General features: G+C 40.1%; 1 protein-coding gene across 2 annotated transcripts in view; it reads right to left on the minus strand.

Moving 5' to 3' along the window:
- Positions 1 to 26322, minus strand: part of Mcf2l2 (MCF.2 cell line derived transforming sequence-like 2) — a 245956-nt gene that overhangs the window by 16082 nt on the left and 203552 nt on the right. For both annotated transcript variants that reach the window (XM_046466888.2, XM_058586213.1), the window contains 8 exons: positions 25354 to 25423; positions 20625 to 20717; positions 19925 to 20017; positions 17017 to 17088; positions 14285 to 14410; positions 7638 to 7853; positions 6635 to 6727; positions 6382 to 6460 (listed from right to left, as the gene is read on the minus strand). In XM_046466888.2, coding sequence (XP_046322844.1) covers positions 6382 to 6460; positions 6635 to 6727; positions 7638 to 7853; positions 14285 to 14410; positions 17017 to 17088; positions 19925 to 20017; positions 20625 to 20717; positions 25354 to 25423 — 842 coding nt within the window. The remainder of the gene's footprint in view (positions 1 to 6381; positions 6461 to 6634; positions 6728 to 7637; positions 7854 to 14284; positions 14411 to 17016; positions 17089 to 19924; positions 20018 to 20624; positions 20718 to 25353; positions 25424 to 26322) is intronic.

A 26322-nucleotide genomic window follows, 5' to 3' on the forward strand; every position in this document is an offset into this window, starting at 1 on the left:
TTAGGCCCAAGAATCCCTAAGGATGAAAGGTGCTATAGGGTGATAATGGTTCTATGTCAGATCTTTGTGAAGTGCTAGACATATACAAGGGGCCGATGTTCTTGACATTCCTTAACTTGGAACTTGCATACCACCCTCCCCCACTGCCTGGGTGCCCCTGAGTCTCTATTCTGCCCCTGAGAGTCTCATCTCCTCACAGGGTCCAGCTCAAGGCTCTGCCTCCCACTCACTGTGGGCCTTTCCGAGTTCTTAGAGCCCTTGTGAAATGTCACTGGTAAAATTGACCCTCAGTTTGCATATCTGTGAAAAAAGGGACTGGGACAACTGTGGGGCTTTCAGGGTTTTTTTTTTTTTTCTTTTTTTTCTTTCTTTTCTTTTAATGGAAACTACATGCTGGTTCTGGTTGGCTTATTATCTGGATTTTACCTTCCTGTCATAACCTAGAGAGCATGGTGCCAGGCCTTGAGGAGGGTCTGGGAAATGTGTGTCTGAATTTTAGCTGAATAAATACATTTTTACCTTCCAAACAAATGTGTCTTTTTTACTATAGGCCAGGGCTAATCAGGGGAGATTCAGTTAAGATTTAAATTGTAGATTTTGCTCAATATTGTGGAAAAAGTCAATTGATCTATAGATCACTAAAGTGATCCCAATCAAATCTCAGCAAGTTTTTTTCCCCCCAGAAATTGACAAGCTCATTCTAAAATATACAGTTGACTCTCTGTATCTGTATCTCTTCCCTCCATGGACTCAACCAACTGTAAACAGAAGATATTTGGAAAAATATTGCATCTGTAATGAACATGCACAGAATTTTAAAAAATCTTATTCCTTAAACAATAGAGTGCAACAACTACTTATGTAGCATTTACATTGTATCAGGTATTATAATTAATCTAGAGATGAATAAAGTACAGAAGAAAATGTGCACAGGGCTAGGGGTATAGCATCTGGAAAGCCCTGGATCTGATCCCCAGCATTGGAAAAAAGGGAGAAAAACAGATGTGTATAGATTATGTGCAGATACTATTCCATTTTACATAAGGAATTTGAGCATATATACAGAACCAATACCCCATGGATCCCAAGGGACAACTGTATATGAAAATGTAAAGAACATAGAATAACCAAAACAACTTCAAAAGGAAGAACAAAGTTGGAAGACTCAAATTATCTGATTTTAAGACTTATTATGAAGCCATAGTAATTGAGATAATGAGGAAGTTAATGTCAAGATGGACAAATAGATCAAAGGAAAAGAATAGAACATCCAGAAACAGATGCACTTATATAAATAGTCTCACTTCTATAAATAGTCAGTTGGAGAAAGAAGAGTCTTTTAAACAAATTTCATAGACCAACTAGATATCAATATGGAAATATATCAACAGATATCAATATATCAAACACCTGAACTTTGATCCATATCTCACATAATACACAAAACAAAAACAAAAACAACAACAATAAAAATCACTTAAAGTGGATCTTTGCCATCTGTATATCTTCTTTAGTGATGTGTCAGTTCAAATATTTTGTTTATTGTTCTCTCATTGGGTTTTGAGAGCTTTGTATACCTCTTAGATACAAGTCTTTAATTACATATTCTGCAAATATTTTCTTTCAGCCAGGCACAGGATGGTGCATGCCTGTAATCCCAGCAACTCGGGAGGCTGTGGAAGGAGGATCACGAGTTCAGAGCCAGTCTCAGCAAAAGTGAGGTGCTAAGCAACTCAATGAGACCCTGTCTCTAAATAAAATACAAAATAGGGCTGGGGATGTGGCTCAGTGGTTGAGTGCCCCCTGAGTTCAATCTCCAGTACCAAAAAAAAAATCTTTTTTCTTTCAGTGTGTAGTTTATCTTTTCATGTTTTTAAAATTAAATTTGAACAGCAGATGATTTTAATTTTGATGAAATCCAATTTTTAAAAATTTTATGGATTGTAAAAGAAAATCAGTAGTAGTGACCTAATTTTGTGACAGCTCCATTTTTTTTTTTTGTGGGGGAACCCTTTATGAAATTGCTGACATGCCAAAAAGAAGTTATTTGATGAGAAGAAACATCTCAAGGACTGTGCATCCTATACTCTTTCCTAGAATGTATGGTCTGCAATGATCTTTACTAGACCAATGAGCTATAGAAGTAAATTTATCCTCCAATTGTAATTCTTTTTATTTTTAATTTTTTTTAGTTGTAGATGGACACAATATCTTTATTTTATTTATTTATTTTTATGTGGTGCTGAGGATCGAACCCAGTGCCTCACATGAGCAAGTCAAACACTCTGCCACTGAACTACAATCCCAGCCCTCCAATTGTAATTCTTGGTAAAAACCCTACATAACTCATGTAAACCTCCCCCCACTTTTTTTAACCCTTAAAAATACTACCTGGGTTCAATCCCCAGTACAAAAACCAAACTAAACCAACCAACCAACCAAACAAACAAAAACCTCTCTAAACCTTTTCCTAATGGGATACATGGACACATTCTGGTTTCTGGTGAAGTCTGTTCCCTCAGTCATAATTCTAAGATCCCAAATAAATGCCTTTTTGCCTAACAGATCTTCTGAGCCTCTTTAGATGACATGGTTTTAGTATCTTATCTAGTCATCTAAAGACCATGTACATTTTGTCCTGTATCTACTTCTAAATGTTTTATGTTTTATAGTTTAAATTTTGCATTTAGGTCTTTGATCTGAGGACTATCAATTTTTTTTTATTATGTCAATATATCTGAATAAAGATGTTTAAAAATTGTGGTATAGGGTTCCTGTCTAGAAATTTTAATAAGCTAAAATATGCATCCCAAGGCACTAACCCTAGCTATTCCAACTCCATAGTTCTGGGGTGGGACCTTAAAACCTGTATTCAAGTCCTTTAAGTCATTCTTAGGCAGGTGGTCCCTAAACTCCACTTTGAGAAACGCTGATCTAAGAAGTAAGTATTTCTAGAACAATCTTGTAATGAGAATGCTGTTCCTGTGAGAAACCAAGTTACTTTTTCCTACCTTTCTGTTTTAGCCTTAAGGGCACTCAGACTTAATTACCACATTCAATGTAGTATTAATAGCTGAAAAGCAAAAGTAATCATAGTTTCTAGGCAAATTAAAACCAACTATACAATCTTATCTATCCTGGTAGAGTCCTAGAGTTTAAATCAAGAACTTTTGTTAATTTCTTGTGACAAGAAACAGAAGTAGTAGTTTTCCAGTCCTACTTCTCAATGTATCTTTTTCCACATCTAACCATATGGAAAACCCCTCTGAGCATATTCTCCACACCTGCCCTCCCGTCCTCCCACTAGATGATGATCAGAGGAGACACAGAAAGAGTGAGAAATGGTTGCATTCTTGCCAAGTCTCTAAAGATAAAATTTATCTTTTCATTTTTATGCAATTTTCCTTACTTTATACAACTTTGTGTGTGTGTGTGTGTGTGTGTGTGCATGTGTGTTTCTCGTAAATCATTGCCAGAATAAATGACAGGGATAAAATTTTCACATAAGACTGACATTTCTCAACCCTAGCAATGTTACCTGACCAATTGGAACTTCATTGATGAAGGCTGGTGTGAATTTCCCCACCCCCTGCTGTTACGAAGAGGATTGAGGATCCTTTAAATGATACAAATGTGAAAGGGTAAAGATGACTTTCAATTATTATGAGTGACATTAGTGAAAATGGTGGAGAACAAAACTCTCAAAAGTTCTCTTTACCATGAAAGTGTGGGGTAAAGCTGGCAAAAATTGTCAGTAACAATTTTTTTTTCCCCAGAAAACTGGAAATTAAAGGTTTGCAGTGAAATCTGGAGATCATTTGTTCAAAATGAACCTCAGTCTGAGCAGTGAGATTTGTGGTGTCTTAACTCACCCTGAACCTAACTTCCCCTTCCTTCTTAGGGTAGCCTTGGAAAACAACAGTCTACAATGATGGTGAAGAATAGCACACAAAAATTAGATCAGGGGCTGAGGTTGTGGCCCAGTAGTAGAGCACTTGCCTAGCACAGGTGAGGCACTGGGTTTGATCCTCAGCACCACATAAAGATAGATAAATAAAGGTATTGTGTCCATCTACAACTAAAGAATTTAAAAAAATTAGCTCAAAATGGATCAAAGACCTAAATGCAAGAGATAAAGCTATAAATTTTTAGAAGACATCTTAGGTATAAACCTTCATTACCTTGGATTAGGCAATGGTTTTTTAAATATCCAAAATATAAGCAACCAAAGGAAAAAAACCAGACAAATTGAATTTCATCAAAGTAAAAAAAAAATTTGTGCTTCAAAGGACACTCCCAAGAAAGTGAAAACAAATGCTCAAATGCAAAATGTTATTTGACAGGAGTTCTGGTATCCAACTAGCACTACAACTCAACCATAAAAAGAAGCCAAACCAATGTGATCCTGCAATCTGTACACGTGGAAAAACAAAATTACATACCCCATTTGAATCAAATATATGATATGTCAAGATCATTGTAATGTTTTGAGCAATAAAAAAATAAAAAAAAATTGGCAAAGGAGCTGGGCACTGTGGCACACACACCTGTGATCCCAGAGGCTTGGGAGGCTGAGGTAGGAAGATCATGAGTTCAAAGCCAGCCTCAGCAAAATCGAGGTGCTAAGCAACTCAGTGAGACTCTGTCTCTATAAAATATAAAATAGGGCTGGCTCAGTGGTTAAGTGCTCCTGAGTTCAATCCCAGGTACCAAAAAAAAAAAAAAAAGAAGGGCAAAGGACATAGATTTTTCTTCAAAGAAAATATACCTAAGGCCAATAAGCACATTAAAAGATGCTTGACATCACTAGTTATAGGGAAATGCAAATCAAATCACAATGAGCTATCATTTCAAACCCACTGGGATGGCAATAATAATAATAATTTTTTAAAAATAGACATAATATCTTTTTACTTCATTTATTTATTTTTATGTGGTACTAAGGATCAAACCCAGTGCCTCACATGTGAGAGGCAAGCACTCTACCGCTGAGCTATAAACCCCTTCGGCAATAATTATTAATAATAATAATTATGGATAATAACGAGCATTGGAACCTTTATTTATTGCTGGTGTGAATCTGAAATGGTGCTACTGCCTTGGAAAACGATTTGGAAGCTCCTCAGAAAGTTAACTAGAATGAACATAGGATCTAGCAATTCCACTTCAATATCCAAGAAACTTAGAAATAAGGACTCACATTTTTTAAAAAAAACTTACATGAAAATATGTAGCACCACTATTTACAAAAACCACAAAGTGTAAATAACCCAAATGTTCATCACCTGATGAATGGATAAACAAATATGATTGCTATAATTTGAATGTGTCCCGTGTTGGAAACTTGATCACCAGTGGAAGGTGGGTCCTAATAGGAGATATTTGGGTCATAGGGGCACTAATCTCATGAGTGGGTTCATACAATTATTGTGGGGTGGTTTTGTTATCACAAGAGTGGACCCTTATAAAAGGACAAGTTTTCCTTCCTTCCATGTACACACATGTGCATGTGTGTGTGTACACATGAGCGCTCTCTCCCTTCTTTCCCTCCTCTCTCTTCAGATTCCAGCCCCTTGATCCTGGACTTCCCAATCTCCAGAGCTGTGAGCCAATAGATTTCTGCTAATTATGAATGACCCAGTCTATTCTATTCTGTTATAGCAGCAAAACATGAACTAACAATGGTACATCCATGTACTGGAGTATAATTTAGCCATAAGAAGGAAGTAAGTACTGATATATGCTACAATGTGGATAAAACCTGAAAAAATATGCTAAGTGAAAGCATCTTGACAGGAAGAGTTACTTTTTTATAGTATCTAGAGTAAGAAAATCAAATAGAAAGTAGATTAGTGTTTGCCAGCAGCTGGAGGGGGAGAAGATGGGGAATGACTGGTAATAGATACAGGATTTTTTTAGTGAGGTGTTATAAAAATGTTCCAGTTTAGAATTAAAATTAGAGTGGGGATGATTAGACAACCTTGTACAATTGTGAATAGGCTAAAGCACTGGAATTGTATGCTTTAATAGGAGAGCAAATTTTATGATATGTGAATTTTATCTCAACTTTGGAAAAAAGGTAGTACAGTTTCTGAAAGGCAATGTTGGATATTTGAATCCCTGTTCCTATTTTCTCAAGTGGCTTTTAGGAGAGTCGACTTTAGCAATTAGGTGTGTGTACGAACATAACTAAAAGGGACACTTCAGTGCAACCACACACACTGTGCCCCTCCCCCAAACCCAGTCAATTTAAAGCAAGCACAGGCATGAACATGTGACCACAGTTAATTTTCTGACAAAACATTCTTTGACAACATCCCCAGTCTGCACCCATTGCAATCAGAATAATGCTCCAGACTGAAGTCAGCAGAGATAACCTACCTTTAATATTGTTTTGTTGTTCCATCAATAATTTACTTATTTCTGAAAACCAACAATCTCTGATTTCTTTTGAGGTTGCCTGCAATTACAGGTAAGAAAATGCTATGAGTATCAGATCACCCTGAGTATTAAGCACAGGGCTTTTGTTCTCTACGTGATCTTTAGAGTAAGGAGACAGAAGATCCCTCGTCGAATTACGGAAACACAAGAGGGAAAGAGCAAAGGAAAACCAAGAACGAGGTATGGGCTTTACCTGCAGGATGTATTTCTCAAGTCCATTTCGGTTGGCAATTTCAAACTTTTTATGGCTCCCCCTTCCAAGTGGGCGAATTGAAAGTGTCACCAACTATTGTAAAGAAAGAAGTGTTCTGTATCAGCATTTTTTTTTGACATTTAAATTGTCAGTCTTGCCCCTCTAATTTTTTTCTACCCTTAACATGTCTCTTTTATCTTCCTTCCAAGTGTTTTTTGCTTTCCTCTGTGCATGTCCCCAAGGCAGCATAAAACAGAGTGTGGTACAGTATCCCCTGTTCTGTTCGTTTCAGAGACTATGCTTTCCCTGAGGAGGGCTGTAGCACTCGACCTTTGAGTGAAGAAATCACCTCTTCTGTAATACCTACTTCACAAATCTCTATTTAATGGTAACTGAGTGAGTATCCATTAAGAAATATAAATAAAGAAAACTACATGAATTGATAGCTTTAATTAATCACAAGATATAAGTGAGTGTGTGTGTATGTCTCTGTGTGTGTCTGTCTCATAGCTAGCAGGCTATAAAACATTTCCTATTCAGGTGAGAGACAAGACTTGATGTAGATAGGGGGTTTATAGACCCTCACGGCCAGAGTGAGGATGCTGTCTGCATTTATATACAAAAATATAACATTGAGAAGATTAACATGAGACCCAGCTTGTGCTTTAATCACCAAATTGTTTCCTCTCTGCCCAGAGGAAAGATTCCTCTTTACTTTTACTGATTAGTTTTTCCAGACAAGCCACAGAAAGGTCCCTTTTGTCTTATCTAGTATGCAGCCACCCCTATGCCTCCCCCAGCCCTGTCTAGGGACTGACGACAAGCCCTGAGTCTAGAGTCTGGCAGGCCTGGGTATGGATTCCAGCTCGGCTGTGAAGCATTTGGCAAGTTAACTTCCCCTCTCAAAGCTTCAGTTTCCTCTTCTGTAAAATAAGGGGAAACCATCTCTCTCTTCTCAGTCCCCAGATGGTGGTGACTCCAGGTATATTAGGATCCCCTTTACCTTCATCCACTTCTTAAAGCTGTAATGAGGAGATGGCCCCTGGTCACCAGGCTCCATTCGAATCTTACAGAACACTATTCCTCTTTCGAATAGATAGATTTGCCTCTGGCTGGGTTTAAATCTAATAAAATCCTTCATTTTATAACGATCCTTGTGAATTGTCCAGACATTGAAAGGGCCATGCATCAACAGCTTGCCCAGTTTCCCGATATCATCCTTTTGAAAACGAACACACCAAGAAAGAAAGAAAAGAAGCCATTAAAGTACTTGGCAGGTACACAATGCTTAGGGATTGGTTTTCAAATTATAAAGCATACTGATTTGAAGTTTACAATTCTAGAAATGCCACTTGGGAAAACCCGTCACTAAGTCAAAACTATAACTTCAAGGGCTTTGCTGATCATGGTGTCATTTTGTCATGTAAGGAAGTAAGTTCAGCTATGCAAGGCTCATACATAAAGGATGTTAGGAATCCTGGAACTAAAGATATTGCCGCTCTGATACTCCTATCTTATAATTCACCTTAGTTAGCAGAATTCTGATTTATCTTCTTCATGTTTGATACATGACAATCTACTTAAAAGGGACAAGAGAGAGAGAGAATTCTTGTTGCATATGGACCTGAGATGGTGGGTGTTCTACCTGCATCCTAACATCTGCTTCAGGGAACAGAAGGTTTGTTCTGAAAGGAGAGAACATAGCACAGCCTCTCCTTCATAGCATTGCAATAGGAATAGTAATTACATTTTACTTTGTGCTTTTCAGAGTGAGGAACAATGACAAAATAATCCCAAATGACACATTTTTTTTTTTTTTAACAAAGCCTGTTTGGCTCCAGGGCACCCACCACGGCTGCCTCTCCTTCCCCAGGGAGCCTGCCTTTCCCATGTGTCTGCTGAAAGTCCACATGAGATAGCGCTGTCCTCTCTCAGCTCACTTCCAGGGGAGTGGGAAGAACTAAAGACTGGTTTTCTAGTATTTTTAAAAAATTAAGTCACTTAAACCAGATAATCAAGAATTTATTTCTGTGAATCAAAAGGATTCTTTTCAGAAGGAAAAGAAATTATTTGAATGGGGCCATGACAAAGAAATTTCCCTTAATTATATCTAGCTGAGATAAAGCTCCACAGTTTTTGTTTTTGTTTTGGTACCAAGGATTGAACTCAGGGGCATTCGACCACTGAGCCACATCCCCAGTCTTATTTTGTTATTTATTTATGTATTTTTGTGATGCTGGGGATTGAACCCAGGGCCTTGTGCAGGCGAGGCAAACTACCAACTGAGCTATATCCCCAGATCCCTTATTTTGTATATTATTTAGAGACAGGGTCTCACTGAGTTGCTTAGCCCCTTGCTGTTGCTGAACTTTGAATTCGTGATCCTCCTGCCTTAACCTTCAGAGACACTGGGAACCTCCACAATTTTTGAGAGTTAATAGTAGAAATATGTACTGTATTTAGAACCCATTGGGCATGTTTGTGATTTACTATTTATATAGCGAACAAATTGTGAATATCTTTTTAAAAAGCATTGGCTGTATTTTAAGAGCAATGCATTCTAGTCATTTCTATAGTGCTTGTGGCATATTTTCTGGGTTAATTTTCTCCTTTTGCTTTGTAAAGTTGACGAGTACAAACTGGGGCAAATGAAACCCTCACTGAGGAATGATGAGCCTCAGCTTTGGAACCTTCTTTCCCACAGGCACGAGCCTCCTGTCCTGTATTGCATGGGCTCCACTTGACCACATTCTGGGACACTTTGAAGAGTTTTTCACTCTGACTTCATCCTTCAGGGACTCACTCATGTGTAATCACCCCACTCCTCAGTGATTGCTTTCTCCTTTATAAGCACTCATTCTGTATTTGATAAAAGTATAAGTAGTGCAGAAAGCACATGTTAGAAGTGGGTATTTAATATTTGCCACATGAACAACTATTATTGATAGTTTCTATTTTTAAATGATCTTATTTCACAAATTTGATATACATTTCAAAAATACATACAACCTGACCATATGGTGCATAAAATCCATATGGTAAGGCCACGTAAACTCATAGTAGTTTTGGTTCTGACTTTCTAGTAGGCAGTAGAGAGGGAAAAGGGGTGAGTTATATGATTCATTATGTCCAAAGATGTACACACACCACCTGTTCAGAAAAAGCACAGCAATTCCTGTTAGTAATACATGTGAAAAATTCCTCTCACAGGATAAAGGGTTACTGGGTCACTGGACCAGGTTACATCCTCAACTACATCCCACAATAAATAGATGAATGTATTTTAGTCAATGCTGCTACTTAAAATACACATCAGTATTTAGAACACATTTGGTCAATGTGGAGGTATCACTTCATAGCGTAGCTATAAAAGCAATTCTAAAAGAAACCAGAGGATGGGGATGAAGAATAAGACCAGTTGTACACTTTCTAATGAATGACCTGTAGAAGCCTGGGCAAAGGCAGGTAGGTGTCCACCAAGGTCACCCATTGGCTGTTGTAGAGAAAGCCTTGACCTCAGCCCTGCTTAAGAGGTAACCTTAGGAAGCAATGTGTTTTTAGTACCAGGCACTGAACCCAGGGGTGCTTAACCACTGAGCCACATCCCCAGCCTTTTTTATATTTTATTTTGAGACAGGTTTTGCTAAATTGTCTAGGGCCTTGCTAAATTGCTGAGGCTGGCTTTGAACTTGCGATCCTCTTGTCTCAGTCTCCCAAATTGCTGGAATTATAGACATGTGCCCACATGCCTGGCTAGGCAGCAGTGTTTTTGTGTTTCATCACCTCTGAAATTTCTTTCTTAGCCTCCCTGCAGTCACAGCTACTTTCAGGTTCGTGAATCCAGAAAAGGGCCAACAGATGACACAGGGCCCTCGGTTGACCATAATAATCCCTCTAAACTAAAGAAAACTGAGGAGGAGGCAGTGACCAGCAGGAGTTGTAGCTGTGGACAAGCTGTGTGATTAATAAGAAGGGAGGAGAACTATGAAGAAAATGAGACAGAAGAAACTATGAGGAAGAGAAAAAGGTACTAATGGAGGAAAAGAACCAGTAATCAGTGGGTAAGAGGAGAGGACAGCAGGTATGGGCTGTACTGGGCACACAGAAGCAGGTACACTTGTGAGAACCTTGAATCCCTCCCTAGGCCAAGATCCCAGAGCTGCTATAGATCCTGGGTTCAGTTCCCCTCTCTGTGAGCCCAGCTATGCTACTGTCCTGACTCTACCTGCAGCTCTGTGAGTCAGCTTTTCTGATAAGCCTACCACCTAAATTCTCTGAAGGGAATCACCAGGTCTATCTAGACTGCCTGAACCTGATTGTGCATTTTTTGGGTCATCTTGCATAGATGTTCTCATGGGCCCATGAGAGGAGGGAACACCTCAGTGTTTGAGGCCCAATCTTCAGCAGGCAAAGCCACATACCCTGTAGGTACATGTTGGTGAAGAGCAGGCACCAATACTTCGTTGTTGGCAGGACACATGTCTGTGTCAAAGCCACCCAACTTCCAAAGGAAAGTGGTGGGGAGATTCCCCCGAGCAGGACTAAGCATGGCCCTTGGACAATTCTTTAATGAATAGCTTCTCTTCTTTCCAACCAGACTGTATTTGGTCTCAAGGCTTGAGATCACATGCACAACCATTTTCGGATACTTGTCCCCTAGTATTTGTTCATTTATTGGCATTTCATGGCATTTGAGGGCAAGGGACATAGAACTAAATACTCAATACTGTGAGAAAATATTGATTTATTCAAGAAGTTAATTCAGTAACGCCCCTGTACTTGGGTTGAATAGCTTCCTCCTGTTAACTGGAACCTCAGAAAGTAATCTTATCCAGAAAGAGGATCTTTGCAGATGTATTAACTAAGATGAGTTATACTGTATTAGGGTGGGGCCTACTCCAATGACTAATGTCCTTATAAAAAGAGCACAAATACAGAGATTCACAGCAGAGGGAAGACAGGCATGTGAACCTGGAGGCAGACGCTCGAGTAATGCTACTGTCAGCTCAGGAACTCTATGCATTGCCAGTGACAAGAAGAAGCCAGGAAGATTCTTCCCTGGAGCCTTCAGAGGGAACACAGCTCTGCTGAAACCTTGATTTTGGCTATCTAGACTTCACAACTGTGAGAGAATAAATTTCTGCTATTTTAAGTCGCTCTGTTTGTGGTACTTTGCTATAGCAGCCCTAGCAAACCAATATAGTCCCGACCATATTCTAACAGTGACAAAAAAGTGTGGCTGTGTCAAATGGTATGTTGTTGAAGAATCTGATGCTTATGCATTCAGAGAAGAGACCCAGGGGTTACCTTAAACAAACAAGCAAGTCAGTCTCCTCCATACAAAACACCAAGGCAAAATAAACTAGTAAACGCTATCATTTTCACATATGGGCATTTTGCAAGCAAGAGCTGTGATATAAGAATTTCAAATGTGACTACACGGGCCAACTGAAGAATCAACCCAAGAGAATGAGCCAAGTGACACTAGAAAGAGACTTCTTTTGGGTGCTCTTCATTCTTGGCAGTGTGAGCTAATGTGACCAGGTTCTACACTTCTGATGCAGAGAAGCAGGAACCATCTGGATAAGTGAATCATCACACTGCCTGGTTGAGAAATGAAAAGCAGAAACTGTGGGAGGAGTGATCACAACAGGCAGAGGCAAAGAGCTCTTTCAATCCCAGCCTGATAATTAGGCCCCAAGGAACTCAACAGGAGGGCCACTGAATCAGCAACTGCGGGGTGACAGGCAGGTGCCATGTGCCTCACCTGGGATGTAGGCCTCACTGACTCCTAACAGCCACGCTTTGACACAGGTCTTGAGGGTGGGAAGATGCTCAAGGCAATCTACTGAGTGCTGAGGTTGTCTACTCGGCCTCATCTCTGTACCAACATTAGAGTAAGGAAAGTAGAAACTGAAACAGAAATAAAACATCTGGCCCTAGCTCACAATGACCTTGTAATTAAAAATATGCCTTTTATTGAATTATGCACATTTGTTCTGGGAATGAAATTTTTTCATCAACCTTTATTTGTTCCTTGGAACTTGTTCCTGGCAAGTTGGGATTTACATGATCTTTATTACCCATTGGATAATAAACTTTTTTTTTTTTTTTGCAATTGGAGGGAAGTAGATTACAATTCAGCATCTATGAAACAAATCTGTTTTAAAAACTTGTTAAAACTTTTGTGACTTAATTAAACCAAAGACTAAATGAGTATGTACAACAGGGAAAAATGTAAATATTAGAAAGGATTTCTTTTCCTAGTTGTTTTAATTACAAATTGATCCACCAATATTCAATTTCCTTCCTTTTCAAATCCAGGTTAATATTGGGTTTAAAGTAGAAAAACAAAGAGGTTAAGCTCTGGATTTATCTATGTATACCACAGGTATTTATAAATACCATGACAAAAAGCTCTATAAAACTGAGCCAAAGGATCTTTGATCTGGTGATCTGAATTAGTAGTAGTTAAGATGTTATATCAATGCCAAGGAGAACCAGATAGAGGGTAGATGGTGCCCTGGATAGGATGTGAAAAAGAAATAGTCCCAGCTGATGCCCACGTACTCTTGGGTTAGTTAACTATTCATTCCATGGATTTGCTCTTGAATCAGAAAAAGTTAAAAATTCCTCCATAATTCAATAGGAGACTACAAAAACTGTCAGGATACATTTACTAATGTATTAGATATAATAGGAGATGAAGGTCTTAGGAAAGAAATTACAGAACATATGGCAAAGGTACAAAAACAGCCCTTTGAGTTTAGTGTGAAATCTCTAAAATTTTATAAACTGATTCATTTTATTTGCATACAAGCTGGCTTGGGATGAAATTAGGGCAGATTGCTATTTCCTTATATTTTAATCATTTTTCCCCAAAACTGCCCCCCCATGTTATTTACACTCAGATGTTATTTACACTTCTTGATGTGTATTGTTTCTAGGAAATTTATTTATTGGATTCAGGGAAATAGATACCTAATAGAAGTAGCAAACACATGATTCAAGATTTAAAAAAAAGAACAGAAAGATGTGCCGAAATGATTATGCAAATTGTTCCTTTGATGCTCCTTAGTTGAAGAAAGAAAAATTAATACCAAGAAAATGATCCCCTCTCACACACACCTTAATGTCACCCTGTAGTTCATGAATACCCTCCTGAATCATGCATCAGTTGTAAGCAGAGAGGACGTTGGTGTTCCAGAGGACAGAATAGCATCATGTCCAGGATCACAGCAAACCCAGTAGGGCAAAGTTTTTTAGACGCTGTCCAAAGAAACACCATGAGGAAGGGAAGTTAAAGAATCATTTTTTTCCCTCTGATTAGTTTGCAAGGTTTGATGTATGACAAGGACAGGAAAAAAAGATCATTGACTCTTCTGAGATTTCAATAAACAGTGTAGTAAGAACCAGGAGAGAGAGACAGAGAGAGAGAGAGAGAGAGAGAGAGAGAGAGAGAGAGAGAGAGAGAGAAAGTAAGTATCTGTCTGAAATGTAATTCTCAGAATGCTGAATACTGTTTGGTGAGCAGAATAATGGCTTCCCAGAGATGTCCACATCCTAATCCCCAGAATCAGCACCTCCCACCTTGGGAATACTGTGCCCACCTTTGATGTGAAATCTTCCAACATTTGCTATGGAACGTACCGGACATCCAGAGACTGCTGCTAGGTCCACCGCCAACTCACAGGACTTGATCAAATCCTCTATCACTGCCAAAGCTTGTCCAAGCTCAGCTGAGAATGAGGAATTCTCGGTCCTCTTTGGCCCATCCTGTGGAAACAAACGCCTTGTTGGAAATCAAAAGTGTACCATCTACCAGGCAAAAATGGAAAACAGGACAGAGTCAAGGAACCAAGACCCAGCCAGCACTGACTGGGAGGGTGGATGCACTAAACAGTCTCCTGCTCCCAAGAGTTGGTAGCTGAAGTCATTTGCTGGTTTAAGACATTTGCAGTAGAGGCAAGCAAAATCATCCCTGGAAACTTCTGTATTTGTATTAATGAAATTGTAGACATTATTTTCCTGCTGTATAAGATACAGACAGAAGAGGGCTTTTTTGCTAGGCACTGTGGCACATGCCTGTAATCCCAGCGGTTTGGCAGGCTGAGGCAGGAGGATCGTGAGTTTAAAGCCAGCCTCAGCAATTTAGCAAGGCCCTAAGCAGTTTAGTGAGATCCTGCCTCTAAATAAAAAATTAAAAAGTGTGTGTGTGGTGGGGGAGCTGGGAATGTGGCTCAGTGGTTAAGTGCCCCTGGTTTCAATCCCTGGAAAAAAAAAAAAAAAAAAAAAAAAAAGTGGGCTTTTTTAAAACAGGAAAAAACCTAGCCTCTTTAACAGGCAATACCCTTACTTCTTAGGGCTTACTGCAAAAGATAATCTAAGTATCATATTCCCATATTTAATGGTGAAGTCTTATTCCTGTGGGTAAAATTAAACTTAGAACCATCCCAGAGGAGGAAATTAGTGAACTCTGATAAAAGGCAAAGAATTGGCTTCCTTGTGAAGGTTCACTAATGAGTTACACTCAAAGTCAAAACAGTAGCATGTGGCACATTGAATCTTTTCCAGCTCTGCATTTCCTCCCTCTACTTCTCCCCAACTTCTGCCCACATTCCACCACAATTAGAGACACCAAAGAGATAAGCCAGTGCAGTCTGCACCTCCCAAAAAGAAAGACAGCATTAAGTGGAAAAGCCATAGAGACCAATGTTCCAGTTATTACCAGGGCAACACTAAGGACAGCTGTGACAGGGATGATTGTTTCAGCTTGAAAGGCTTTTGTTAGGGATTTCAGTATTTTGTTGTTTGTTTGTTTTTGTGGTGCTGGAGATTGAACCCAGGTCCTTGTGCATGTGAGACAAGCACTCTACCAACTGAGCTATATCCCCAGCCCAAGGGATTTCAGTATTTTATTCCCCTGCTACCTACATGGCATATTTATCTGTCACCTGGTAACAGAAACAGAACAAAAAGATTCTGGTTTGTTCTATGTAATTTTTTTTTAACATTTCAATTTCTACAACAAAGAATGGATAGCTCTTCACTGCTCCCATTTGGCCCCACCTCTTTTTGTCTTCAACAGCATGATGTAGGGAAAGGGAAGTGTATTTTCTTAATGACTGCTGAAACACTGGGTATTGGCATCTTTGGATCAGAGATAAATGGCAGGGCTGATGAATTGAACAGATCATGGAACTGTGTAGCGTGGCCTCTCACCTTCTCACGCATAACAAGTTTCATTTCCTGGTGAAAGACAGACTCTCACCAGAGGTTTTTTTTTTTTTTTGTATCAGGGATTAAACTCAGGGGTACCCAACCACTGAGCCACATCCCCAGCCCCAGCCCTATTTTGTATTTTATTTAGAGACAAGGTCTCACTGAATTGCTTAGTGCCTTACTCTTATTGAGGCTGGTTTAAACTTGTGATCCTCCTGCCTCAGCCTCCCAAGCTGCTGGGATTACAGGTGTGCACCACTGTGCCCAACATTACCTGAGGTTTTTTTTTTTTTTAACATCAGAAATAAGGAATTTAAAGTTTGTATGCCAGGCATCTTTCTCCTTACCCAAAAATTCTGTTTTTGTTTTAGATACCTTTCTGCACCTCTCCCCTGTCCTTTCTATTAACCCTTATCTCAAACACATGAGACAACTAGTTTTCCACTGTACAATGTAGGGCTCAGAAAAATAATTACACAATTTATTATACCCCTCTACCTAGGGCTGGCTCCTCTTGCCCCAGGATGCAAAATGATTCCTTATACCTCAAGCATCTTCTGTTTGCAAGGGGTTCTCATCCTATGCTCTGAGTGGAGAGGACATGTAAATGACTGCTCCCAGATACAACTCAAGAATTTCTTGTTAAAACCAGAATATTCTATAGAAAATTGAAAAGAAACCCTGTTGCTAAGCCACAAAATTTCTTTTTAACCTGGTATGGTTACCATTGCCTCCAAGTGTCTTTTAGAATTCACACACACATACAAACACACACACACATACACAGAGGAGAACACAGCATTTATACAAATTCGTTATGCTAAGAAGTAAAAAGAAGAAACTATAAATCATACATAATCCTGTCATGCCAAAAAAACCACAGAGATTCTATCATATTTACTTCTAGTCTTTCTATGTATACTTAACATCTTCACTTAATTTTGAATTCCCGTTAAAATTTATTTATGTGGAAGGAAAAAAAAACACATTAGTACTCCTCATTATGCTGCAAATCCTTACTTCAAAATTGCCTTTTTTAAACTATGATTTATGAAATACATACTATTTTAGAAAATTTAGACAACAGAGGTTAAGTCCTCCTATGCATTGGCAAACACCATTAACAGTTTCTTGTAAAAAATGTGATATTTATACATTACCTTGGTGGAGCCTCTTTCTAGACCTCCTGGGTCTATTTCCACATCTTCAGGAGATTCAAGATCCAGCAGACCCTGCATTAACCCAAAAGCCCTATTGAAAATCAAGGAGTCGATTGCCGACAAAATCTACTGCACAATCTGCCAAGTTAAACTGTCTGTGTGTAAATTTTTAAGAGGGAAAGAATGAATGACATCTTTGGCACATATTTCTTTCTACAAATGCAACCCCATGATACACACCACTTGTGAGCCTTTCTCACTCTATGGATATCATCAGGAACATTTCCTTATGACCATAGTTTTCTTTAAAACATAGTTTTTGATTGTGGCAAAGTGTTGCATCCTACAGATAAGCCATGATTGGATTATGGTTATGAGTCACAGTTTTCTCTGCTGTTAAAGGTTCAAGTTCAACAATTTTTTTTTACTATAATAATTTTTGTGCATTTTTCCTGGGAATAAACTCCTAGACATAAAGTTAAGGGTTTTGAGGTACGAACTATGGTGGTGCACTCTTGTAATCCCAGCTACTTGGGAAGTTGAGGTAGGAGGGGCCTCACATATGCTAGGCAAATGTTCTACCACTGAGCCACACCCCTAGCCCTCTTTCTTTTATTTTGAGATAGTGTCTCCCTAAATTGCCCTGGCTGGCCTTGAACTTGCTATCCTCCTGCCTCAGGCTCCCCAGCAGCTGGAATTACAGGGTGTGCTACCACACTTGACTTTTATTAATTTTTTAAAATAAATTGTTTTTATTCTATGTTTTTCTTTCTATTATTAATTTCTAAGAGTTCATTATTAATTAAGCATACTGACCAATTGTCACTTATTTTGCTAATATTTTCAAGTTTCTTTGATTTCATTGGGCAGCATATCCTTTCTTACCCTTTCTTTTATATTTAGAAAGGACTCCCTATATCAGGCTCTCATAATGCTTTCTAAGCCACAAGGCAATTGGTCCAACATCCATGCCCTTCCCAAGCAGCTGATGAATGAGCTTCTTCCCTCAGGTGACAGAATGCTACACAGTTCTTTCTGTAGCCATAGCGTGCCGACAGTTTGTACTTCTAATTCCAGGCACACAGCAAGCTTAGCAATGGGAATAACTGGTCTGCCTTGGGTAGCCTCCCACTGACCCGTAAGAAATATTTTATAGAGATTCTATCTCATTTCCTCAGTGATAGCAGCTAAGAGAACTTTCTAAGCACTTTCAATCTGTATTATCTCATTTAGTGTTGCCCAAAAGCATACCAGGAAAGCACTGATACCTTAATTCTACAGTGAGGAATTTGAGACAGTTTAAATGACTTGAATGAGTTCATGTAGTCGGGAAGCATCAGAGCAAAGATTCCAACTGTTTGCACTTAACATATTCACTTAATTTTGAATTTCCATTAAAATTTATTTATGTGGAAGGAAGAAAATGCATGACTAACTACTGAAGCTGTGTTGCTAATTACTGTGTCTATAGATCTCCTATGGAAGAGAACTCAGCTTTAACATAAATAACACTTGTGGGAAAACTCCAGCCCAACCAAGGGAGGAAAGACCACCATTATGTCCTATTCCAAGGGCCCAGTTTTAGGACATCCAAAGTAAAAATGACAGTAAAAGGGGATGGGAGAAGAATAAAAAGCCCTTGATGAACACTGTATCCAAATTCATTCATAGCTATTTGTGGATGGAAGCCGTTTCCTATGCACACTGGTGTGATTGTCTCAGTGTCTAAAATAACAACTACACATCGTGCGAAGCTTCCTGGGGGGTCAGCACTGTGCCACACTTTCTATGAATATTACCACAATCTGATGGAGGAGATACTATTCCTCTCATTTTATATAGGATAAAGCTAAAACCCCAAAGGTCAAGGTCCCAGACTACTAAGCAGCCAAGCAGTACAGTGAGGCTCAGACTGTGGATGGAAGCTGAAAGATAACTCCTTCTGAAGGCAGAATGCGGGGCCATGACCTTAACTTCCCTGAGCCTCAGTTTCTTCACACTCTAGCGCCTTGCTGGTATGTCTGATTGTGCAAATGAAACATGAGATACATGTGGTAAAGTACTCAACAAACAGTAGGTGCTCATTTTTGTTTGATTGATTTTGCTTTTCTTTAAGTGACAGTAGCCACTGGACTCTTGTTAATTCAAAAGACATTTTGTAGGGATAGCCCAAACCTTTCCTTTAGGTTTACACATGTGAAACTAGCCTTGATAGGGCCTCAGAAATCCTGTCTGGGGTGTCCAGGAGTGCTGGCCTGCAGATATCCTGGGATCAATGACTCACCACTAAGGACAGGAGAACGCAAGTTGGGTTAGGGCAGAGCATGCATGCCTGTGCCACTTAGGGGTGCAGACACAACAAAATTCATGCTGTTGGGCTGCTCTCTGGATAAGATCCTAAATCTAAGTGTGCAGGTTGATGTTGTAAAAGACAATTCCAATTTTGTCTTCTTTCTGCCTCTGTTTGAATGCATGCAAAATAGTAACTTTGAGGAAAATCACACCTCTTCTCTGAAGTACCGGTCCTCATCTGTAAATTAGAGCTATTGATATCTCATATATCCCAGATCCCAGATCCTTCTACATCCTCTTAGTTGCCCTCAGTGTGGCTGCAGCCCTCTCCCCACAATGCTCCCAAAGACCTCTCCTCCCCTGAGTCAGGCCCCTAGAGATTCATGCCCAAGCTAGATGTCAGACTAGCCAGGCTCCAAGAGTCCTTCCAACTCTGATTCTCTGGTCTTCTTCCTCATTAAGGAGGGCTGATTGAGGCTTGGAAAAAGGCCTGAAGGAGAGCCATATCTGGAGCCTCAGAAGACCAGACACAAATCCACACATGTAAGGAGCAGAGCAGCAGAATGCAAGCAATTTGCTTTCCGGGCTCAGAAAAGCACCACCTCAATGACTTTACCTTCAACAGCATCTGGTATTTTATCAGTCTCTGGCTTGGTCCTCTAAGATACTTAAAAAGAGGGAGACTATGATCCAGTTGGCGCTGGCATACCTTTAAAAGTCAAACAGAAATTACATAAAACAAAACATATAAACCACACACACACACACACACACACACACACATGAGTTGTCCCGTCCCCCAGAAAGAGTATGTGAAATGAGAGAACAAGAGAGAAGGGGTGGCTTGACTTGTATTTTTATAGGAACTAAGGAAGCAGGGCCATTTTTCCTTTTCAGAAGTAAATTCACTAGACAGTGGGTATTTCAAGTCTTTCTGAAAAGGAGGCAGCCCGTCTGGAGGCAGGATGGCATCTATTTGGGTCATCTGGAGTTTGAAGGGTAGAGATGGCTTGTTGACATCATTCCAGGGAGCCACAAAGTGTGGCATTCTTGACTTAGTTCCATTTTTAAATCCCACCCAAGAAGAGGATGCTGGTTTCTCACCAGACCATTATCTGCTTCTCACAGGTGGGGTCCATAGCCAACAACGACAGCATTGAAACTTCTAACGTGTCATTTCAAAGTATGGGAGACTTGGAATAAATATAAATCCCAATACCAAATTTCTCTGCCCAGTTCACACTTTTGATTTCGATGCACATAAACATTTTCCAGGGAGAACAACCTGTGGGAGACTTTGTTAAGTTCAACTTTACCCCAAAGTAGGCACAGTCTTGACACTCTTGCCAGATGGCCATTGCTCGGGGAAGATTCCTATGGTATTTAAAATATATTTGGAGGTCTTCTTTCTGAATGGGGAAAAAATAGAACAAATTAATCAGGTAGCATTTTTCAGTCAGTGGACAGGAAGGTACAGCTTCATTTATTCATTCATTCAATATGTATTCATTGTATTTCAGTGTGTGAGGAACTGGGAGCACATAGAAAACAACCTTACGTTGGGGTAAGTATGTGATGGAGAGGTGAACAGGGAGCTCAAACAGCCATAAGTGCTCCACACAGACACAAGCAGAGTGCTATGGAGCATGTACAGGGGCTGTGGGTAAATAAATAAGTAAATTCACCAACAGAATTTGTGTGTATATATGTGGGCAAGTAATTAATTTTTAATTTTTTTCCCATATTTTTGTTGGTGCATATTTTTGGATTTATTGTTACATTTTGCACATGCACACCATATAACAATATAATTTGGCCCAAATAATTTCTTATTATTTCCCCTCTTTCTTCCTCCTGTCATTCCTTGGTCCCTTTCCTTTATGCTACCTTTGATTTTCATGAGGAACAGGAATTTTTATCTTTATCTTTCCTCCCTTTCTCTATGTCTAGGACACCAATTTCTCCCACAAACAATTCTGTAGTGAGTGATAAATCCGAAAGAAAGAATGCTGGTGGCCAATAGCCCCTCTCTTCTCTGTCACCACCTTCTCTTTATCCTGGTCATCATGATGATGCCAACCCTACACAGAAACCTAAGAAACAACTCATAACTGGAAATAGCACAAAAGCAAAATGTGGCACTTTGGACAATAAAACACAAATCTAAGTCATTTGGGCAACACTGGAAGTGGTAGCTCTGCCCCAGACATCACCTTTCACCCGCAGTCCAAGACTCTGAGACAGGAGAGATTATGGATTGTTTCAGAACTAGAGATCAAGAAGAATTCAAAGTGCTGTGTGGGAGGTAGCAGAGGAGGTAAAAGGGAGGTACTGGGGAACAAAATTGGCCAAATTACATTGTGTCTAAATTATATTGCTCATGTATGAATACGTAACAACAAATCCCACTATTATGTATAATTATAAAGCACCAATAAAAAACTAAAAAGAAAAATAACAACAAAGTGTTGTGTGGCCCCTGGTCTCATTGTGTCAAAGCCTTTGAGAGGCGGGCACACATCTGCCAATATCCCAGGGAGAAGGGACAGCCTTGGCCTAAGGGGCAGCTTGGCAGCTTTGCTGGCTTCATTAAGGGTGCCTGGTCCATAGCAGCTGTGCCTGTCACAGAGCTCATGCTGCCCCAGTGGAGAAGCCCATGTGGCCACCTCCTTGCAGATTTCTATGTGCCTTTACTTCTGCTCAGGCCAACTCTTGATTTCCTTGAATCAACATAGGTTATTTTTTCCCTCTTCACAGCTTAAACCATGTCTACTCTACTTGTAAACACACTGCTGGAGCTAGGAGTGTAGCTCAGTGGTAGTGCACCTGCCTAATATGCATGTGGCCCTGGCTTCCACCCCAGCACCAAAAAACAAAACCAAAAATGTAGGTTTGTAGCAAATGATTTGTTTCTCTAGCTCCTCCCCTCACCTGATAGATCGTAAGTGACCATTTCAGCTTAACAACTATTTCAATTCTGACCTAGGCTATCCTTACACACACACACATACACACACACACATTTAAGAAGGAAAATGGCCCTTGAAAAATGTTGTTCAGATTGACCAGAATAATAATTCAGAGCTTAACTATAAAATGGTCATTATTCATTCACTCAAGGGCTATATTGAGTGCCTTTGATATCAGACATTGTGTTAAATATGTTTGTTAAATTCAATGTTTCAAATAGCTTAGTGGTTTGGCCATAGGAAACATTCCTGCCATACGGAAGGCCAGACTTGTAAAACACTGAAAATCAATTAAGACATCTTATCTACATTTAGTCTGTCAGGTCATAAAGATATTAGATCCTATAAAATAATCCAAGGTTTCATTGCTTTCGACATTCAGTCATCAAAAGATTCTCAGAGTCTGGGGGTGATTTTGGAGACTAAGCCTCTCATCCAGTACAAGAACTTCAACAACCTATCATCTTTTCCTGAACTCTCTTAGTAATAGAGGGACCTGGTTCTACTGATAGTTGCTGAGTTGAAAGCTACCCTTCTGAAGCCTTCACTCCCTGGTCCTAATTCTGCTCTCTGAGCAAAACAGAACATAAGCCTCTAAGTATTGAAATACAGGTATTGGCCTAAATTGTTTTTGTATTAGTGAATAGTCAAAAATTCCTTTGAGATAGGATGTATACTAACTAGCAACATATGAAAATGCTAATTCCCCTCATCTCCTTATAGAATAAAGCAGAAGGCTATAAAACTGCTATCAAAAACTCATATTCATACAAGGAGACATGATTGCTATAGATTCAGACTATGAGCTTTGGTGGTAGATGGTCCAGGTTCAGTTCTCTCCTTTGTCAATGATAATCTACATGGCCTGAAGTCAGTTACTTAACCGTCCTTGACTTCAGTTTCCTCATCTGTTAAATAGGCTCATAACACTTCTGGGATTATTGTAAGATCCAATGAGATGATGTACAGAAAGCCTCAACATTTGCCCTCTATATGCACAGTACTCAGAAAATTGTAACTCTTGTCAAGACACTTCTTATTTTGTAGAACCCTTGTGCGGCCATTCTTACTTTTATTTCCCACAATGACTTTGCATATTGGTGCCATTAAGCGTGTTGTATAGAAGAGGCAAGTGAGATTTTGAGAGTTTGCTTGAGTCATACAAATAGCCAGTGGCACAACTTCAATGAGAAGTTACCTTTTCGGAGTCCCACATTCGATCATGTGAGATCTCAGGGCAATTCGAACTCCAAGTAAACTCCTGACAAATACCATTCCCCAGAGAGCAGGGTCTCTGGGGGAGAACCTTTCGGATGAGACAGGCCATGGAATCTGATTAAGACACTTGGTCAGAAATAGTTCAAAATTCAATTCCAAGATTGGTGCAATTCTGAAATGCTACTGAGACAGGATAGACTGCTATCATTTTTATTCCCTGTATTTTATCTCCAGCATTATAAATCATACAGGATTAATAGCATGGTTTGTGGTCTAGATTAATGATTTCCAAGGTTTCCCTCAACATGAAGGGCTATAAAAGCTTTGTGAAAGTACAGGAGAGGAATTCTTTTAAGAATACATGTTTAGTCAGCAATTTCCTGACTGTCTCCTCATACGTGAACCTTTTTTGTTTTTAATCATATCTATTTTTCCTTGAGGAATTTGTCCCTTTTTTCATTTAACAATTTAACCTTTGGAAGAATGATATAAGCAACCATAAAGTAGTTCTTAATTCTGAAACTAGATTCCCCGTTAATGGTTTTATGAGTGTAAAAGTACAAAATAGAATAAAACACTAATCATGTTACAGTAGTAATTTTTAAAGGGAATGAATCAGATTGAATACAAAAATAGTTTTAGTGTGTTTTAAATTCTGGCACTTGATGAAACTGTGGGGATCCCATACAGGGTCACAGAGGACTTGGTTTCTCCATTCCACCAAGTGCCTTGAAACCCAGGGACTTTTGTCCGCTTGCTTTTAGATATCTCAAGTATGCTTTCAGATGTATCAGTCGTAACTTGGGTATTTAAAATGTGTTAAGTCATTGACTTGGGTTCACAAAAAGTAAGGTAGGACTTCTTAGGAAAGAGAAAAGGAATGGGAAAGGTTGAGAAAGTGGAGGACACCAGGGGGTATCCTACGGGGGTGAGAAAGGTGGTGGAGGGGAAGATGTTGGGTTAAACAGTCCTGGCCCTAGGGAAAAGGAAGTAAATAGAGGCATGTTGTTGTAGGACAGGAAGTTCACAAATTGGGTGCTAAGCATAAGAAAGGTTATAAAGATTTCCAGTCATCCTCTATGATACTAAAAAAAATAAAACGGAAGAAAATATAATTTCTGAAATTTTTAATTTAACTTCATTATTTTGAGAGTATTAATGTAACTTCAGCATGGGGCTTTAAGCCTGCTGTATGATTCATGCCCTAAAACACAGCTTAGTCGTTCAGAAGAGGATCACCCACTATGAAGACCTTGGGTGGCCAGCCTTCCATTTCACGGGCTTTGCAGGAAGCCAGGTCTGCAGTTGCTCCTCCCTATCAGTGTGAGCCCAGGATAACTTGGGAGACTGAAAGGGCTACAAAGGACCCCTGCACTGCATTTGAAAGGCAGATAGAAGAGCTACTCTCTTAGCATATTTCAAGTATATAACATGTAATATTAACTGTGATATGTATTACATCTCCATAACTTACTCATCTTATAACTGAAAGTTTGTACCCTCTGACCAACATCTTTTCATTTCCGACATCCCACCACTTGTACTCTCTGCTTCTATGAGTTTAACTCTTTTTAGATCACACTCTGACACACACACCACGATAACCATTTGAGGTGACAGATGTTAATAAACTTAACTGTGGTAATCATTTTACAGTGTATACGTATACCATATCATCATGTTGTATATCTCCAAATATGAAATTTTTGTCAATTATATGTCAATAAATCCGGGGATCAGGGAAATTAGAGATGTTTTTAGAACTTTGGTTTTCAATTTGTCCTTGTCACTTACACAGAAAAACAAAGACTGACTTTAATCACTTGGTTATTTTTGTTCACTGGGACCACAGACTTACTCTCTTGAGAAAACAACAGGCCAGAAGTTCAGGGTTTTCGGTGCACTTTTCCAATTCTTTTAGAAAAGTCCTAAGGAAATAAAAAACATAAGGATATCTTGATTGCTACATGTGTGGGGTTCAAATTGTTTAAGGTAAAACCACATAAAGTTTTAAGAAGTGTCTAGAAAAATGCCATTCTCTAGGCTTTATTGCTGCTGACCATCTTCTACACATTCATTTGTGAGGGAAAAAAAATGTACTCTGAAATTTGTCGTCGAGCCAGAGGGGAGGAGCCGGGCTGCCGCCAGCGCCCAGAGCAGGCCCAGCGGCTCGCCAGTGTGGTGACCGCGTGACCCCAATTGGAGAGGGGGCAGAGCAGGGCCGCCACCCGCACCCGCAAGGTGGGCAGACCCGCGGCCCAGTGGTACATGGGCATGATAGGAGGGGCAGGGCAGAGCCGCCGCCCGCGCTTGCAAGGTAAACAGACCTGTCACAGACTGGCGGGTCAGGCCCAGTGGCCTGCCAGTGTGGTACACACGTCACCCCAACTGGAGTAGGGGCAGAGCAGATCCTTCTCCCACGCCCGGATCAGGCCCTGCTGGTGCGGTGGCCATGTGACCCCAATTGGAGTGGGGGCGGAGCAGAACCGCCACCCGTGCCCGCAGGGTGAGCAGACCTGTGACCAACCTGCAGATCAGGCCCAGGGGTCCGCAGGCGTGGTAGGAGGGGCAGGGCAGATCCGCCGCCCATGCCTCCAAGGTAGGCAGACCTGCGACAGACCGGCGGATCAGGCCCAGGAGCCTGCCGGCGTGGTACACACACCATCCTAATTGGAGTAGGGGCAGAGCAGAGTCGCCGCCCGTGCCAGGAACAGGCCCAGCGACCTGCAGGCGGGGTAGTCACGACACCCCAATTGGAGTAGGGGCAGAGCAGAGCCGCCACCCGTGCCTGAAAGGTGGGCAGATCTGCGACCGACCAGCAGGACAG

This window comes from Marmota monax, unplaced genomic scaffold, assembly GCF_021218885.2.
Source record: "Marmota monax isolate L192 unplaced genomic scaffold, Marmota_monax_Labrador192_F-V1.1 WCK01_AAM20220418_F8-fsc00074, whole genome shotgun sequence".
Taxonomy (NCBI): Eukaryota; Metazoa; Chordata; class Mammalia; order Rodentia; family Sciuridae; genus Marmota; species Marmota monax.